The sequence below is a fragment of the Triticum aestivum genome, chromosome 5D, assembly GCF_018294505.1.
Source record: "Triticum aestivum cultivar Chinese Spring chromosome 5D, IWGSC CS RefSeq v2.1, whole genome shotgun sequence".
NCBI classification, from domain to species: domain Eukaryota; kingdom Viridiplantae; phylum Streptophyta; class Magnoliopsida; order Poales; family Poaceae; genus Triticum; species Triticum aestivum.
Window position 1 is genome coordinate 27,941,217 of NC_057808.1, and position 15,309 is coordinate 27,956,525.

Here is a 15,309-nt window from a genome sequence, read left to right on the forward strand (position 1 = left end):
TTATGCATGCGTGCACATGTTCCACTTTATTCTCCTAGAGATTAAGCTTGAGCGAGGAGAAATAACTGTCTTAGACCCCACCAAATAAAAAGCCTGTTCAGGTAGGCCATCTAATTCTCCGGAAAGGATTAGTTGAAATCCCCTAATAGTTTCCGCAAGAGCAACATACTTTCCTGGAGAACCAGTAAAAACTTCTACCACAAAGAACGGTTGTGCCAGACGAAAAGATACCGAGGAGTATGCAGACATGACTCGAATGCTCGAGAAGTAAGTTCAATCGATCATTATCGCACCATATCTGCAACTTTGTTCATTTCCTGATATCAAGTAATTATTTCCTTTGTCTGGCAGGGTTTGGAAAGAGTTCACCACAATTTCTCCGGGACTGCCACCGAGCTGCGATTTAAACACCCGAAAGTAAGTACTACTACCTAGTTCCGCGCATCTCCCATTGATTCAAGCGCTAGTTTGATCAATACCATTTAGCATGCTTGCTTATCAGTTTGATTGACCTCTATTTCTCGTAAAGTGCTTGTGGCAGGAAACCGGGAATGATTTTTGTGGATACTACGTTTGCGAGTTCATCTACAACGCAACGGCCTCTAATAAGCGGGGCTACTCTAAAAAACAATATGAAGTGCGTAAGCAAAAATATTCACAATTTTATTTTATTACCATCATTTGTGTTGAGTTTCATACACATGTATTGACCCTCTTCTTCAATTTAGATCTGGCAGTTGCGGGATGAACTCGTACCACATGATCGCATAAAAGCAATTCAAGAGGAATTGGCGGGATTCTTTCTTGACCACGTCATCAATAAAGCCGGAGAATACCATGTGGCACTTGACTTCAGATGTTAGGGATTGTAAGAGATCTTATATTGTATATATGTAGCTAGTAGCGTCAGATAGATATACGAAAACTTGTTGTTCGACCAATCTCTCGGAGAAGGAGGTTGATCACTTCTCTCTGTATATGTTCATGACGATCTTGTGTACTTAATGGTTTCCTTCATTTGCTTACTAGCTAGCATGTCGCGAGTTCTCTCTATACGTATAGTACGTAGCGTCGACCAAGCACGGAGATAAGAGAGGTCACTTCTCTCTATTAGCTAGCTAACACAATATATGAAACCCCTAAATTAACCCTCCAAAACCCCCAAACCCACCCCCCCCCCCCCTCAAAAAAATCCCAACTCCTGAGCTGCTGACGCGTGGATGCGTTTTGGTCCCGGTTTACCAACCGGGACCAAAGGCCCTCCTGCCTGGGCTCGCCGCAGCAGCCACGTGGAGCCCCACCTGTCCCGGTTCGTAAGCGAACCGGGACTAAAGGTCATGGGCTTTAGTCCCGACCCTTTAGTCCCGGTTCCAGAACCGGAACAAATGGGCCTTTTTCTACTAGTGTCATATTTCTCACCAAGAAGGCATTGATCCGGTGAGCCGGTTTGAACTTAGGTAGAGTCTTTTAAAAGCCATGCCACCCAGATGTGCTGGCAAGCTGCCATTTATTTGGTTATTAGAGATGTTGAGACTAGCTGTCCGTGAACAAAACCAACCAGGAAACTTGTCCTCTAAACCAGTGCTTTAATGTCAGGTTCAATGATTCCCTGTAGCTGCTGAAGCCAAGCTAGAAAGAGAGGACCTATTTGGCAAGATGCAAAATTTGCAAACTGTAACGACATAAAGGGAGAGTGCCAATCTGAATCAACTACAATCTTCAAATTATTGGAAGACAAGTTGATGAAATTTAATTTTTTAGGTTTGAAACATGTTCTTTCATAATCACACCGCTAGGGTTGTTGTTGTTCAGTTGCAGGAAAACTAGATTCTTCAGAGAACCTAATTTAGTGGGTAAACTTCCATTGAAGTGATTACCGGAGAGCCTGAGGATGGTTAAGCTAGTTGAATGCATAACCTCTGGTGGTATGTATCCAATTTGTTTTGTTTGTCCGTGAGAGAAAGCGTCGCCAAATGCTTCAGTTTTCCAAGCTCAGCCGGTATAGTTCCGGTCAAGTTCTTGCCGCTTATGTCCAAATAAGTCAGAGCAGTAAGGGCACCAATTTCAGTTGTTAGGGCATGTACAGTGGTTGATAAGACAATGTTACCTTAAGACTTGCATGTAATTTATAGAGATGGTAATAAAAGAATGTCTATAATAGGTTATCTCTTAGCCTTAGCCTTAACTAGCAATTCCTAAAAACGTGGTGAGACATATTGTGCTAAGAGATCATCTCATAAATAATACTCCATAGCAGGAGGTTATGCAACTGCATGCTTGTCCTCTAAACACACCAAATTCATAAACCCTGGCTGATATCCCCAGCAGGGTGTGTGTGTGTGTGTTTGTATCTCCATGGTTGTGGCTTTATTAGTAAAGCGGGGCGGAAGCCTTTTTCGGATAAGTCCAACAAGATTGTTTCTGGGCATGTCAAGCATGCTCAAGGTACTGAATTCCCCTATAAAATTTGGCAGGATCCCGATGAAATCATTTTCCATGAAATGCAGCTCCAGCAACTTTTCATGTGCGCAGTGCAGCAACCCCTCCATCAACACTGTATCTTCATTCATAACATTTGCAGAGAGGTCGAGGATTTGCTTGAGTGACGTCAAGATTTTGAAATCATTTTGAAGAAGATTTTGAAGGTTTCCAGTTTTATTCAGATTGTTGCTTGACAAATCAAGTACCCTGAGTGACGTCATGTTTCCTAGTGCGTCCGAAAATTCTCCAAATAACTGGTTCCCACCACGACCGAGTTATTTGAGGCTCATCACTTTCCAAAACCAACTTGACGCAATTGAGTGGTCTAAATAATTCAAGGACAGATCAAGCTTCTCAAGTTTCCTGAGGTTAAGGAAGGGAAGCGATGCATTCGCATCAAAAAAAAAAAAGAGGAAGCGATTGTGTAGTATCAAGTGAACATTCAGCAAGACTAGAGATGGAACGATATTCAAGGTACGAGGCCGGTCAGCTATACTCGAGAGATGTATTCCAAGGAGCCCAAGAACAGAGGAATATGGATGTTTGGCCCTAGCAAGCAGTTCATGCCAAGATGCTTCAAGGAAAGCAGAGAGGGACTTGTCTCGCCGAACAATGAATTAGCATCAGTGCACCCGTCGGTTCACAGACTTGTATTGCGTAGACGGAGCTTCATGACATGGCATGTTCTGTTGCTGCAACTGACACCACTCAACCGGCAGTAATCTAGAGATGTTATTGGCCATACAATAGGGCCTACGGTCAAAGTCCTTCAGGGTTCATACAATTCAGTGGCCAGACACTAGGTGTTAGGAGCACCAGTCGCTAGATCTAGATTACTTGCCTGCCTGCACTGTCAAAGTCACTATTCAATTACTGGAGCAGGCTTTAAACATTCCAGCATAAGTAGCACAAAATAAGATAGTACTCCCGGCAGATGGTGGATTATGATCCTCCAAAATCGAACAAACCTGATCCACAGCCCCAGCCTCACCTCGGTATATATGTTATACTACATACTATTTTTGCCAAAAAATTTGACGGGCAACAGCAGGAGCACTGCCAATTTTCATAAAAAAAAGGCGGAGGGGTAGGGACCAAAGCCCCAAACATCAGTACAAAACAATGCCCGCTGAACCACAGGATTCAGGTAAAGCACACAAAACTCAAACTGAAGCACAATAGGAAAAGACTCGGCAAAATAAGAAGAATAGAATAAAACACAGATGGGCAGGCCTCAATTGATAGCCTCCCAAAACAGCGAAATCTCATCTCTTGCCATGGCCGCAACTGTTTCCGAGGAGCATCTCTCCCCCTCAAAAGTACGGCGATTGCGTTCCTTCCAAAGGTTCCATGCCACATATGGTGCCGTTGTCACCTGCTTCCCTGGGTCCTGTATCCTACCAGAGACTTGGGCCACCAATTCGAGAAGGAAGTGGTACTCAAGGCAAAGTTGGACGCCTTCTCCTCGGTTCTGGAGAAGCTATGCCAAATCTCCTTACCAAAAGAATCATGAGATGGGCCGCCGTCTCGGCAACTTGGACGCACAGCATGCAGCGAGCAGAGTGAGGCCAGTCCCTCGCTAGCAGCCTATCCGCCAATTTTTGCCAAATTCACTTGCTGCTTGACGATTATATATAAGTAACCAACAACCTGAAGCACAGCCTCACCAAAAGCTAAAATGACAAATCATATAAATCGAGACATGAAAACCCTATAAAATCTTATAAATCGAGACATGAACTCTTTTGTCCACGGCTCAGCAAAGGAAAGCAATCTTGTGAACATCATATGCTAAAACACTTGACCAGTTACGAGTCCTAGAAGCCATTTGAACCGTCGACAAAAGGAAAAAAAAAAAGAGCAAACATTAATATGTACAACATGATGACGAGCCAGGCCTCTTGTCTAACACTGCAACTATGGGTCACGTTCCAACATGGGACATGAAGATTGTGCACCGCTGTCTCCTATTGAACCATTCCCTTTTGCCTTTAGACTATCTGGCTCTTCCTCGATCTCTACCGAAGCTACAGATGCCACTGCAGGCGCTGACCAACATAATATTCAAAACAAGCATCTCCCCAAGAACAATCATGCTGTCGCTGAAATACCATTATAAGAAACTCAGTGGCACAATCAACCAAAAGCTTAATAATAGGCCTATTAAAAAGTAGAGTAATATAATGTGCATGCTGTATGGAAGATAAAGCTCATATTGTTCCTGGCCATATTCCGTAGAAACTTCCTAATCATGTGTTAAAGAGGTGTTTGGAGCTCAATAATTCAAAGTAACATATAGATAAAAGAAATTCAGGACTTACACAGGATGACGTTGCTTTCCATCCTTTTTTGCCAGCCTCTAGGAATAAAGAACAAACGCACAATAATGCAAAAAGAGATGACGTGCACTTGAGCAAAAAAGTCCCACTAGCTTCTATACCGGGGAGACGGAGAGCAGGAACTCTGGCATCAACCTCTGCAGCAGTATGCCGCAGAAGGGGCAACGAGGAACAGCAGGTGCTGAATAAAGTGACGATTCAACATCTGGATCGGCAGCATTCAACAAGGGAGATGTCTTCATGGTGAAATAGGTCTCGGGCACAAGCTTATCAACCATTCCTCCACAACATACACAGTACCAGGTTGGTTCCAGAACAGAGCATAAGCGCATCGATGCCGCACATCTTGACAGCTTGTGCCTTTCGGTGGGAACAATAGTAGGATCGACACTTCCACACAAGGCTATGTCAGGTGACTCGAAGTGAACCGGTGCGGAGCAATAGGCACAGGTTTCTTTAGCTGAGTATTCACACACAGAGTTGATCCTGCAACAGAGAAACAATTTAAAACAGATATACTGAATGCCCAATTTTACAGTTCAATGAACTGACAAAACCAATAGATTACTTTAGGTCCTTGAAGTAATGAAATCAGCTTAGAGTAGATGAACAATAAATCTAGCAAAAACTGAATACCTGCTTCCAAGACGTTTAATTGTCGAACTGAGAGACCTGAGCTGATTATGTACTCCTCCACTGTTCATAGACACCCAAGAACGCATCTGGGCAACGCCAACAGGGAACCACATGTTTTCAGCACATGTGCCCTTGAGAAAATATGACTTTCGATTCAAGACAGCAGCAAAAGTGAAAGCCACAAGTCTCTCTCGTAGCTCTCTTTCGCTGCTCAACAGAAGACTGCTCCACAAATCAGTTGACGTGCTATTACCATTTTCTCCAGCAGGATCACGAAGCATTACTTTCCTACAAATGATATTCAGCAGGTGTAGCTTCCGCGAGCTGACATTGGACATCATGTCCTTTCTACACTGACACAGTGCATCGATAGAAACACGTTGCTGATCATCTGAAAACAAATCTGTGACCCATTTATGCATTAGTGTCTCCAGAAATGCTGGTGCGGATTTCATGAGCACTTGTAAAGCAGCTATGACGTCCCATAAGACAAGTCCGGTTTCACATTTTTCATAATTCTTCAATGACCAAAGAATGTTGGAACCCCACCATAAGAAGTTAGTCTCGGATGACTTTGCAGATTGTTTGTTGGAGATATAAATGTCCTTGTTTAGTGGGATGCCAAGGAACTGACCACCAATCCAAATGAACTCAACCACTGCCTTTTGTGTCCTGTTGTTTTTGTTCACCAAAATGTTACCATGATGAATTGATGATGGACTTTTATCTCAAAGCAGTCAATACATGAAGATTTCTATTACAAGACTCCAGTACTTCCTATACTAAGCTCACAAATAATACCTGGCTTGATACATCTGATCTAGCATATTTGGATCCAAGCTGCGGACCTGAAAGAGACAATATCTATCAATTGGTGTAGCTTATGTACACAAGCTCAAGTGCAAAAGTCGCAGTTGAGCAACATATGTCAGATTAAGGAACAACCTACAGCATACCACAGCAATCATTACTTCTCCAGGTCCAAGTGTAAGACCAAAGCATTGATGAGATACCACTGAGAGCTGCATGAACATTTGAGATGTCAGTTAGTATGATACAAGCTCACACATTCAGGAAAAAGGCGAAGGTCAACAAGGAGTCAAGGAGTCTCAGTTTTACGTCTATTGATTCCTTTAGCTCTGGGAAATTTGTGTGCACGGGAACTTCTTCAAGTTGATTTTTTTCAAAGATCCAACAGCGTGCAGAATTATCCTGATAAAGATGGAAAATTTGCAGAATCAGCATGAAAAACAAAGTTTAGGATGACACAAAATAATACTGTGCAGTATAATACAATTCAGGTGCAAGAAAAGAACATGGACATGGAAGTTATTATTAGAAGCATATTTGTGAAAAACTAAAGTAACTCCATCAAATACAGAAGGCATCAAAAGGGACTCGTAAATTTTTAGCAGTTACTACAAGTTTGCAACAATGCTTGGATAACAGTACCAAAAAGGTATCCGGATAAGCACAGTAGTACTAGTACATAGCCAACAGTACTAATACAACATATGTCAAGGGACTAAGACAGCGGTCATTGACTAATTATCCATAACTAGGTCAAGTGGTTAACTTGCCTTTTAGCTTGGGATAACCTTCAACATAGATCCGGCACTCCGTTTACCTTCTCACTCATGTCCTCAAAGTTTCAGTTACTTGAACTAAACCCCCAACCACTCCAATGAGTTTCATTGGACCGTAATACACCCAGAGAATACCGATATTACGACATAACATGCCATAACAACATGTCATATGATGGCATTGACATGGGATGTTCACATGGTATTGGTTGTCAGTTGACATCAGTATCCATCTCGCAATATTAGTAATGATCATGTTGTTAATTCTAGCATATTTGGAGCGTTTCAGTAACTTTAACAACCAAATAAGCACATACTGCCCATACTACCATAGTAACAAAATTTGTTAGGAGGACACAATTTCATGATTTTTTTTACCCTACCACAATCAGAAGGAATAATCACAGAGTTGCGACAAGTTAATGCACCTGACTGCAGCTGTATAAACAGTGGCCATCTAAACCCCATGATAAACCTGTCACCTATAGTAATGTTGACAATTAGTTGAATTTTATTGGAGAGAGAAGACATTCGATTACAATGAAATTTTACCACTCGATCATGTGCATGACATTCACTGCTATTCTCAACTTTGTTGCTGCACAGGTCCAATATGCATGTTTCCAGTGATCCAGATACTCTTCCAACTGCCAAATTAACCTCACGTCGAGGCTGAGCTGGTGTGGACAATGAAATTGATGAGACAGGAGCTGATGAATTAGTGGTCACCTGAAGAGAGGAACATTTCAGAATTGAGTATATAATTAGAGCAGCCACAGCAATAAAGCTAAAGACAAGCATGCCTATATTCATTGGATGTTACATCAATTAGTCTCGAATATTCACCTATATGCATCAAATAAACACAGGTACAAAGATGTTGCTTAATATGTACCTCTGCAACTGACGAAAATGACACTTCTTTCGCATCTGTACATTGATTCAATCCTTCGATATCACCTGACCATATCTTCACACTGAAAAAAGTTCATGGAAAATCATTGATCGCGCGGGTTCTATTGCTGATCTAGCATCCAGGACTTCTTGCGAAATAACACAAAATATCTTATTTCTAATTAATTAAACATAGGTACCCTTTTCCACATGTCATGAATCAAGCTCAATGAAACCATTTAAAGACAAACAATAAGGTTGCAACATTTACAAAGAATAAGTATAAATGTGCTTGCCTTCCATCCGAGCATCCAGTTGCTAAAAGCAATGAAGACTTTGAAGATCTTGAACATGAAACTTCCCAGCTCATGGCACAAACTGATGAATTATGAGCTTGAAGAACCCCAACGAATATTGGATCTTTGGTAACAGTGCAAACATCTACTGTGTAGTGCCCAGGCTTATATATTTTCCAAAATGAAACATCCCCAGACTTTGAGCCCACAGCAAGAATGCACCAATGAGAAATGGTGTTGTGTGATGGCAAAACTGGTGACCATGCAACTACAAGAGAAGACAAAAGTGCATTGCGACGAGAATATTGTTTTGCTGTGATCAGAGGAAGAAGTTTGTTTTCTCCATTGCAAGAGAATGCTTCTTTGGTATTTTGTGAGCCAGCTTGCGCAATTACGACAGCCATTTCATGCACAGGCATGTCAATCTGGAATCACAATTGGGCCAAAGTTAATCCAGAATCCAGAATCAGATAAAAGCAAAAATAAGAAGAACTGACAAAATGACACACTTTTCCTATGTCTTTGCTCTAGAAGCACACCTTTCATTGTCCTTGCCAGAATGGCACATATTTGGATGACAGTTAGACAAAATGACAGTGTTTCTCTTTTTCATTCTCAGGTCACATGTCAGAGTTTTTAGGACGAAAATGTTCCTGGTATTTTTGCTGTAGCCTGCTCCCATGTCGATCTAAAAAATACCGATCGATCGATTAGAGCCGGTACGTGTAACCTGGAGAGAAGAAAGACCAGAGAGGCGTCGCGCTGCTGGGCTTTACCTTGACATCACTCATCTCATGAACGGCAAACTATACAATTAATTACATTGCCAAAATATTGATTAAATCCAAAAGACAACAGGCAGCAAGCAGCTGCTATGCTCGCTGCTACAGATAGAGCAACAGCCAAACACCAACAGCCTACAATTACTTCCAGTGAGTAGAGCAAGCAACGCCTGGCTGGGGCCAGTTGCACCACCAATGCACAAGTTGGCAGAACCTAAAAGTCAGCGCCGTCCTCAGCACACACAGAAACAGACAGCTGGGAGGGGCACCTCAGCACGCCCCTCGCCTGTCGGCTGCTCCCTGTCCACCACAGCACCCAAGCCTCGCCTGCTCCGGGGCAGCCACCGCATGGCCTAGTTCCAGGTACCACCAGCTGAGACAGACAGAGGAGGGACGGCGGCAAGCTAGAGGGAGGGACGCGGCGAGGCAGGGGCGAGGGGAGGAACAAGGTGAGGGGTGGCCGGGGAAAGGCGAGGAGAGGAGTCGATCGATTTTGATCAATCCGATTGCTTCTAAAACCGGTTCTGATCGATTTGATCCGCACAGGGAGTTAGACCAGAGGGCATATTCATCTAACAAAGTCTGACATGTGGCCCTAAAAACACAAAAAAGAGAAGAAGAAAAACATAAACTGTGTCATTTTGTCTACTTGTCATCCAAATATGTGTCATTTTGGCAAAGACAATGGAACATGTGCCTTTGAAAAGTCAAAGAAAAACTGTGTCAGTTTGTCAAATTTCTCAAATAAATCGAGTTAAACTGAACATAAGTCTAGATATCAAACATGTAAAAACTACCTTTTTCATAGGTATCTTTGTTGATGTAGGGCATGGATTCAGAGAGAAGTCTGCATCCTTTGAAGTATCATCTCCATCATCATCATCATAAACATAGCCTTCAACTCTACAATCAGTCAAAATCCACTTCAAATAAATTCAGGCACAAAATTATTTTGAATGGTTGTTCAGGCACAATATAAGAATGCTAGAAGGCCACCAACAAGTGTTGGCATTTCAAATGAAAATAAAATAAATCAGTTAAAGACCAAAACATATGCTAGTAGAAATGTGGCATGATGGGTTTGAAAGTTGAAACCGAACACCCCTATGTACCTTATTTATGTGTGGTAGATGAGGATGATATATCAACAGTTGGCACTAGATAATAGCTAAGATGAATAGATTTTTAGCAATGTCGTGCACCCTTAGCTTGGCTTACCTTATTTCTCAGATTAACTATCAATACTACAACAGAAAAGCGTGCATAGCTTTCCCATTGCAGTGTAGATTTATAACCACACAAAGTGACATACATTCCTTTATATAATGAGCCAGCTTTAGGCGCTTTGTAAACATGGCCAAAACTTTGAATGCTGCTCTTCAATTCTACCAAAAGAGATGCCAATGCTTATTGCTGAAGCTCGACATAGCTAAAGCCTTAGATACTGTGGCGTGGTCATTCCTTTTCGAGCTCCTTAGATATAAGGCCTGTGCAAACTAGTGGTGCTCTGTTACTGCAATCTACTAACTTCTTATGATTGGAGGCCATCATTGCGCACTAAGCATTGGACTTCACTCACAGAGAAAATGGCAAATGCAATAAAGGTACAATCTGTCTCCCAGAAAACAAGTGTTGAAAGTGTGAGGCCCAGAGCAAACTTCTAAACCCATATTTCTCTAGAGTCGCTGTTAATATGATCTAGAACTGTACTGGCATGAAAATCTTTTCACACAAACTACTTTCTCGTCACCAGGCCACTAAGGCATGTGAATCAATCTTATCATTTTTCTTGAACTAACCCCTTTGGATTATCTTGTTATTTCAAAACTTGGTTATGTTTTTCAGTGAAAATTGTAAAGCTTTGATGATTTAACAGACAGTACCATTCACCTTACTGGCTTCCTTTTTCTCCGTCCAGGACCCCTGAGAGAAAGAGGTTCTTGCAATTCACCAGCATATCCTGTGTCCAGTGTGTGCTTGTTATTTAACTTTTCCTAATATATGGAGGAAAAAATCATGACGATATTCTATGATAATCAAGAAAACAAATCAGTGTTCAAGTGGAAGGGAGCATACCTGAGGAGCGTGGTCAATATTTGCCTTTTCCTAATGTATGAGAGAAAACTGTCAACAACAAAATTCTACAATAATCAGGGAAACCTCAGTGCTCGGGTGGAAGGGAGCATACCTGAGGAAATGATGGACCATCATCCTCTCCGAAGTTTATATTTTGGTAATAGTTAAACAACAATTGAGATATATCAGCAACCTAACCAACCAATTAGGAGTTGATGAGCATAATTGTAGATGTGGCCTAGACAAAGTGATAACTCCACAATGACAGAAGAAAATAAAATTGAAATGAGAACAGGAAATATTAACTTTGGCAAGAACAAACTTGTGGGAGATTAATAAAAATGAAAGATACTATGACCCAAATTGTAATGTACAAGTTTCTTGTTTGTAACAGGTGAAAAAAAGGTATTAACATATAAAAACTTGACTGCAAACTAGGTGAAACTGTTAATGGTGAGCTATTGATATAAATAAATTATAGGGTCCATATGCATAAGGATCATGCAAACTTTAGTCCCAACTCCCAAGTATACAGGAAAATGAGAAATATAGTGGGTACAGATTCTAATTCCAGATGTCTTGATATGAACTACTTTAGCCAAACAGGTTTACCTTAACCCAGTCATCACAAAATTCAGAAACTGGCGGACGGTAAAGATTCACGTGACCATCAACAGTACAGACAGCCAACAAACAACTGAAATAATGATCCATTAAACAAAAATATTAGGCGAAAAGATGAATAAATGAATCTAATATATCAGTCAACAGAAATTACCCAGAATTAGGAGCAAATCCTTGTTGAGACCATGAAACTGACCGTGCACATGGTTCAGTATCACGCGCTAAGGATGTTGGCACTAAACTTGGTTCAAAGAGATCTGCAAATGTTGAGAAGATTTCAAATGAAACAAAAATTACTGTTTTTCAATTGTCGTGAAGTAGCCGACTTCTTAAATGTCATCCAGATACTTTCACTGTAGTCCGTCCCAAACAAGTGGTATTTTCACTTCATTAGAACAGCATACTAGCATGAGTAGGGCGTTTTGGTGCCCAGGCTCATCTGCACCCGGTTAGAAAAAAATTCATAAAAAATTCAAAACAAATTCAAAAAAATCCAAACAAAATTTGTGTGGTAGACAATTTGATGCGTGAGGCCCGCTCCAAATTTAAAGTCATTTGGACATATGAGCAGCTCTCAGCAAAAAAGACAAATCGGGCCAAAACAGTACATGAACAGTAAACATTTTTACAGACCCCCAATTTGTCTTTTTTGCTGAGAGCTGCTCATATGTCCAAATGACTCAAAATTTGGAGCAGGCCTCACGCATCAAATTGTCTACCACACAAATTTTATTTGGAATTTTTTGAATTTTTCTAGTATTTGTTTTGATTTTCTTCGTCGGCGCGGGTGCAGATGAACTCGGGTGCAGAATGGATTTTCGATACTAGCATATCCTATTCTCACTCTAATATCAATGTTAACAAATTCTTACTACAGAACAACTGAACAATCTTCAATATTTCCGACAGATTGAAACAGGTCGGTATATTTATCATCACCATCATCCTTTGGAGTTGGGCAGTTGGCCCTCGACGATCTCAACAAAAGCGCTCACTAAATTCCTCGTTTCAAAACGTCAAATTGCTTACGATGTGTCCAAACTAACACTACAAGTCTTGAATTCTCACAAGCATTATTATACTGACAATCCAACCATAATCAAAAGACTCTCAGGATGAAATAATCATTTCACCCCGTTGTGCCTATCAAACTGCATGAGTACTCTTCTAACATGTACAACACACATTCAACATAGGACCTACCTTCCCTGCTAACCACTCCAATGGGAAAAGGATCCCTGGGGCGAAGCACAACAAGTCCGCGAGGCCCATCAAGTGCTGCTGGGTTCTACAAGGAAAACATAATGAATGCAAGGTCAATCCAACAGACAATCTATCATAATGCCCAAGTGGAAGTGAGTGCAGCACAATGAGGTGCTGGAATTGCTCATACCAGGATAGTGACGATGTGGCCAGAGGCAACGGCCACCAAGTTGTCACTTGACCAGGTGATGGCATCTGGATAGGACGGGGAGGCAATCAGGGTGGTGGCCTGGTAATGCGGAGCCATGGCGCCGATGCCGGAGAAACCTCAGAGCATCAAACCCTGCAAAACGTGTGCCATATGATGAATCGCATTCATATAGTCCAGAATCACCTGGAGCTGATTTCATGTTCATCGTAAGCTAAAAAAAAGTTGAGCTTGGGACACAGTGTCCATTACAGAGTCGCATCAGTCAGAGGTCAGAAAAATGTTGGAGCGAAGTAACGGCTGTGGCGCTAGGTTGCGCGTGCGAGCGGCGGGCTGGGCGGCGCTGCACGACCGGTCTCCGTTCTAGGCCCCCGCCGCCCCTCGTCCTCCGGTGCCGCCTCCGCCGCCGCTCGCGCAGAGAGAGAGAGAGAGAGAGAGAGAGAGAGAGAGAGAGAGAGAGAGAGAGAGAGAGAGGGCAAGGCATCCCGGGGAGATAGATGAGAGGAGGCACTGACCTACGAGCCGCCGTCACCGTCGCCGCCGCCGCCGCTGCTCGATATGACGCCGCCGAGGGAGAGGGATTTGGGGGAAGGTTTTGTTTTTACGAAAAGGCCATCAATCTGTTGGAAAATTCTTAGCAGAGCCCTCTCAAGTGAACAGTAAAACCAGAAAAAGAAAAAATAGTCGAAATGTCTTTTTTTTTGCGGAATATCTGTTTTCTCAAAAAAGGTAAACATGTCGATGCCTTTAACAAACATGAAAAAATTCGTGTGGACAGAACACACATTGTGATCTGGACAAGAAAAAAATTGCTCTGGAAAAGTTACTTTTCATATAATAGATTTTGTTATATTCTCCCAAAAGATCACAATATGTGTTGCTTTCTCACGAAAAATTTGCATGTAATGTTGGAGAATGAACATACTTACTATATTTCATTTTTAGATATTTTTCCTCATATTCCTGTTCACCCAGGGACTCAAAACGATATTGCATCGGTTAACTTTATCAACTTAATTAAAGAATAGTTATTTCAAAAAAAAACTAATGCAATAGTTACACCATCAACTAAGGCAAAATAGAATATTGGTGTAAAAAAAAGGGCAAAATAGAAGATCGATTTTTGTCAGAAAACTAAAAATCGAATCATGGGGAACATGCAGCCACAACTCTCCTGGATTGTCCTTGCCCATTGGAGCTAGCTCATGCGCAAATGCGTTTAATTCATGTTTACCTTTACTCAAATATGACCTTGCCAAAATAATGATTCACCTCTCGACATTCTTCAAATATTGTACTACGTGTTGTTCGAGTTGTGTAGAATATTGTGTATAACGTAGGTTACAGTTGGACTTGTAGTTGTATTGTGTTTACATAGGATATGGAGTCATGTCCTAGTAGGACACTTGTATCGTAGGCCTCTCGTATATAGTGAGGGTAGACATACGATGTAACCTATGCCAACATAATGCACCGGAACGCAGGGGAAGCCGAGGCATGTGCCGGCGTCCAGGGCGACATGGTGTGGTATTGTAGCGGTGTCATGGGAAGGAGCGCCCATAGTCAGGCCCCGGGGATGTAGCCGTATCGGTGAACCTCGTTAACAAATTTCGGTGTCGTGCTCGTGTGATTGCTTGGTCCTCGGATGATCGACGGAGTACCTCAGATTTATTCATTCAAGTGGTATCAAAGTTAGGTTATTTGGAGGCCATGATTGTTGATCTGGAGGTTATGATTGAAGGCATCGGTGTGGATGAACTGGTAGCGAGTTCGTCCGCAAATGCAATCGACGGCAAGAACAGCGGAATCCAGGAGTTGCAACAGGCGTCGGACAGCGGAAGAGTGCATATGCGTTGCAAGGACGTGTGGCGGTCGATCACCCGATCGATCGGGTGAGCGTCAGGCGGCGGCGCGGGTACGTGTTGTGATCCCTGGCGTCTAGTGGCCCATGGCGAGAGGCCCATCTGAGGGCACACGGAGGACGGCTGCAAGGCCCATGGTGCGCTGCCGGGCACTGGCGACGGGCACTGTCGCTGGTTCGCTGGAGATGTTGATTGACGTGTGAGCTGCGTACAGACTGAGATTTGTTTTGGACAAAAAAAAGAGGAGTGCGACACGGACAGAGGCGGTAGATCAATTCGGCGGAAGGAAGAAAAATCCATTGATTGATGTATACGTCCGTTG

General features: G+C 42.3%; 1 protein-coding gene and 1 pseudogene across 2 annotated transcripts; both read right to left on the bottom strand.

Moving 5' to 3' along the window:
- Nucleotides 1–4,824, bottom strand: part of LOC123120163 (LRR receptor-like serine/threonine-protein kinase GSO1) — a 66,487-nt pseudogene extending 61,663 nt beyond the window's left edge.
- LOC123119208 (uncharacterized) lies at nucleotides 4,181–13,747 on the bottom strand. 2 transcript variants are annotated; one of them, XM_044538920.1, is made up of 19 exons: nucleotides 13,641–13,747; nucleotides 13,108–13,260; nucleotides 12,918–13,002; nucleotides 11,869–11,971; nucleotides 11,703–11,787; nucleotides 11,203–11,283; nucleotides 11,091–11,120; nucleotides 10,905–11,008; nucleotides 9,812–9,917; nucleotides 8,233–8,657; nucleotides 7,938–8,019; nucleotides 7,595–7,771; nucleotides 7,471–7,524; nucleotides 6,576–6,668; nucleotides 6,413–6,478; nucleotides 6,258–6,304; nucleotides 5,457–6,128; nucleotides 4,803–5,306; nucleotides 4,181–4,583 (listed from the first exon to the last, which is right to left on the bottom strand). In XM_044538920.1, the coding sequence occupies exons 2-18, from the start codon at nucleotides 13,222–13,224 to the stop codon at nucleotides 4,916–4,918; spliced, it is 2,718 nt and encodes a 905-aa protein (XP_044394855.1). In that variant the 5' UTR covers nucleotides 13,225–13,260; nucleotides 13,641–13,747; the 3' UTR covers nucleotides 4,181–4,583; nucleotides 4,803–4,915. The 2 variants fall into 2 exon arrangements, with proteins under 2 accessions (XP_044394855.1, XP_044394854.1); XM_044538919.1 differs by having other exon boundaries at nucleotides 6,258–6,320; nucleotides 6,402–6,478.
- Between the last annotated feature and the right edge of the window lie 1,562 nt (nucleotides 13,748–15,309).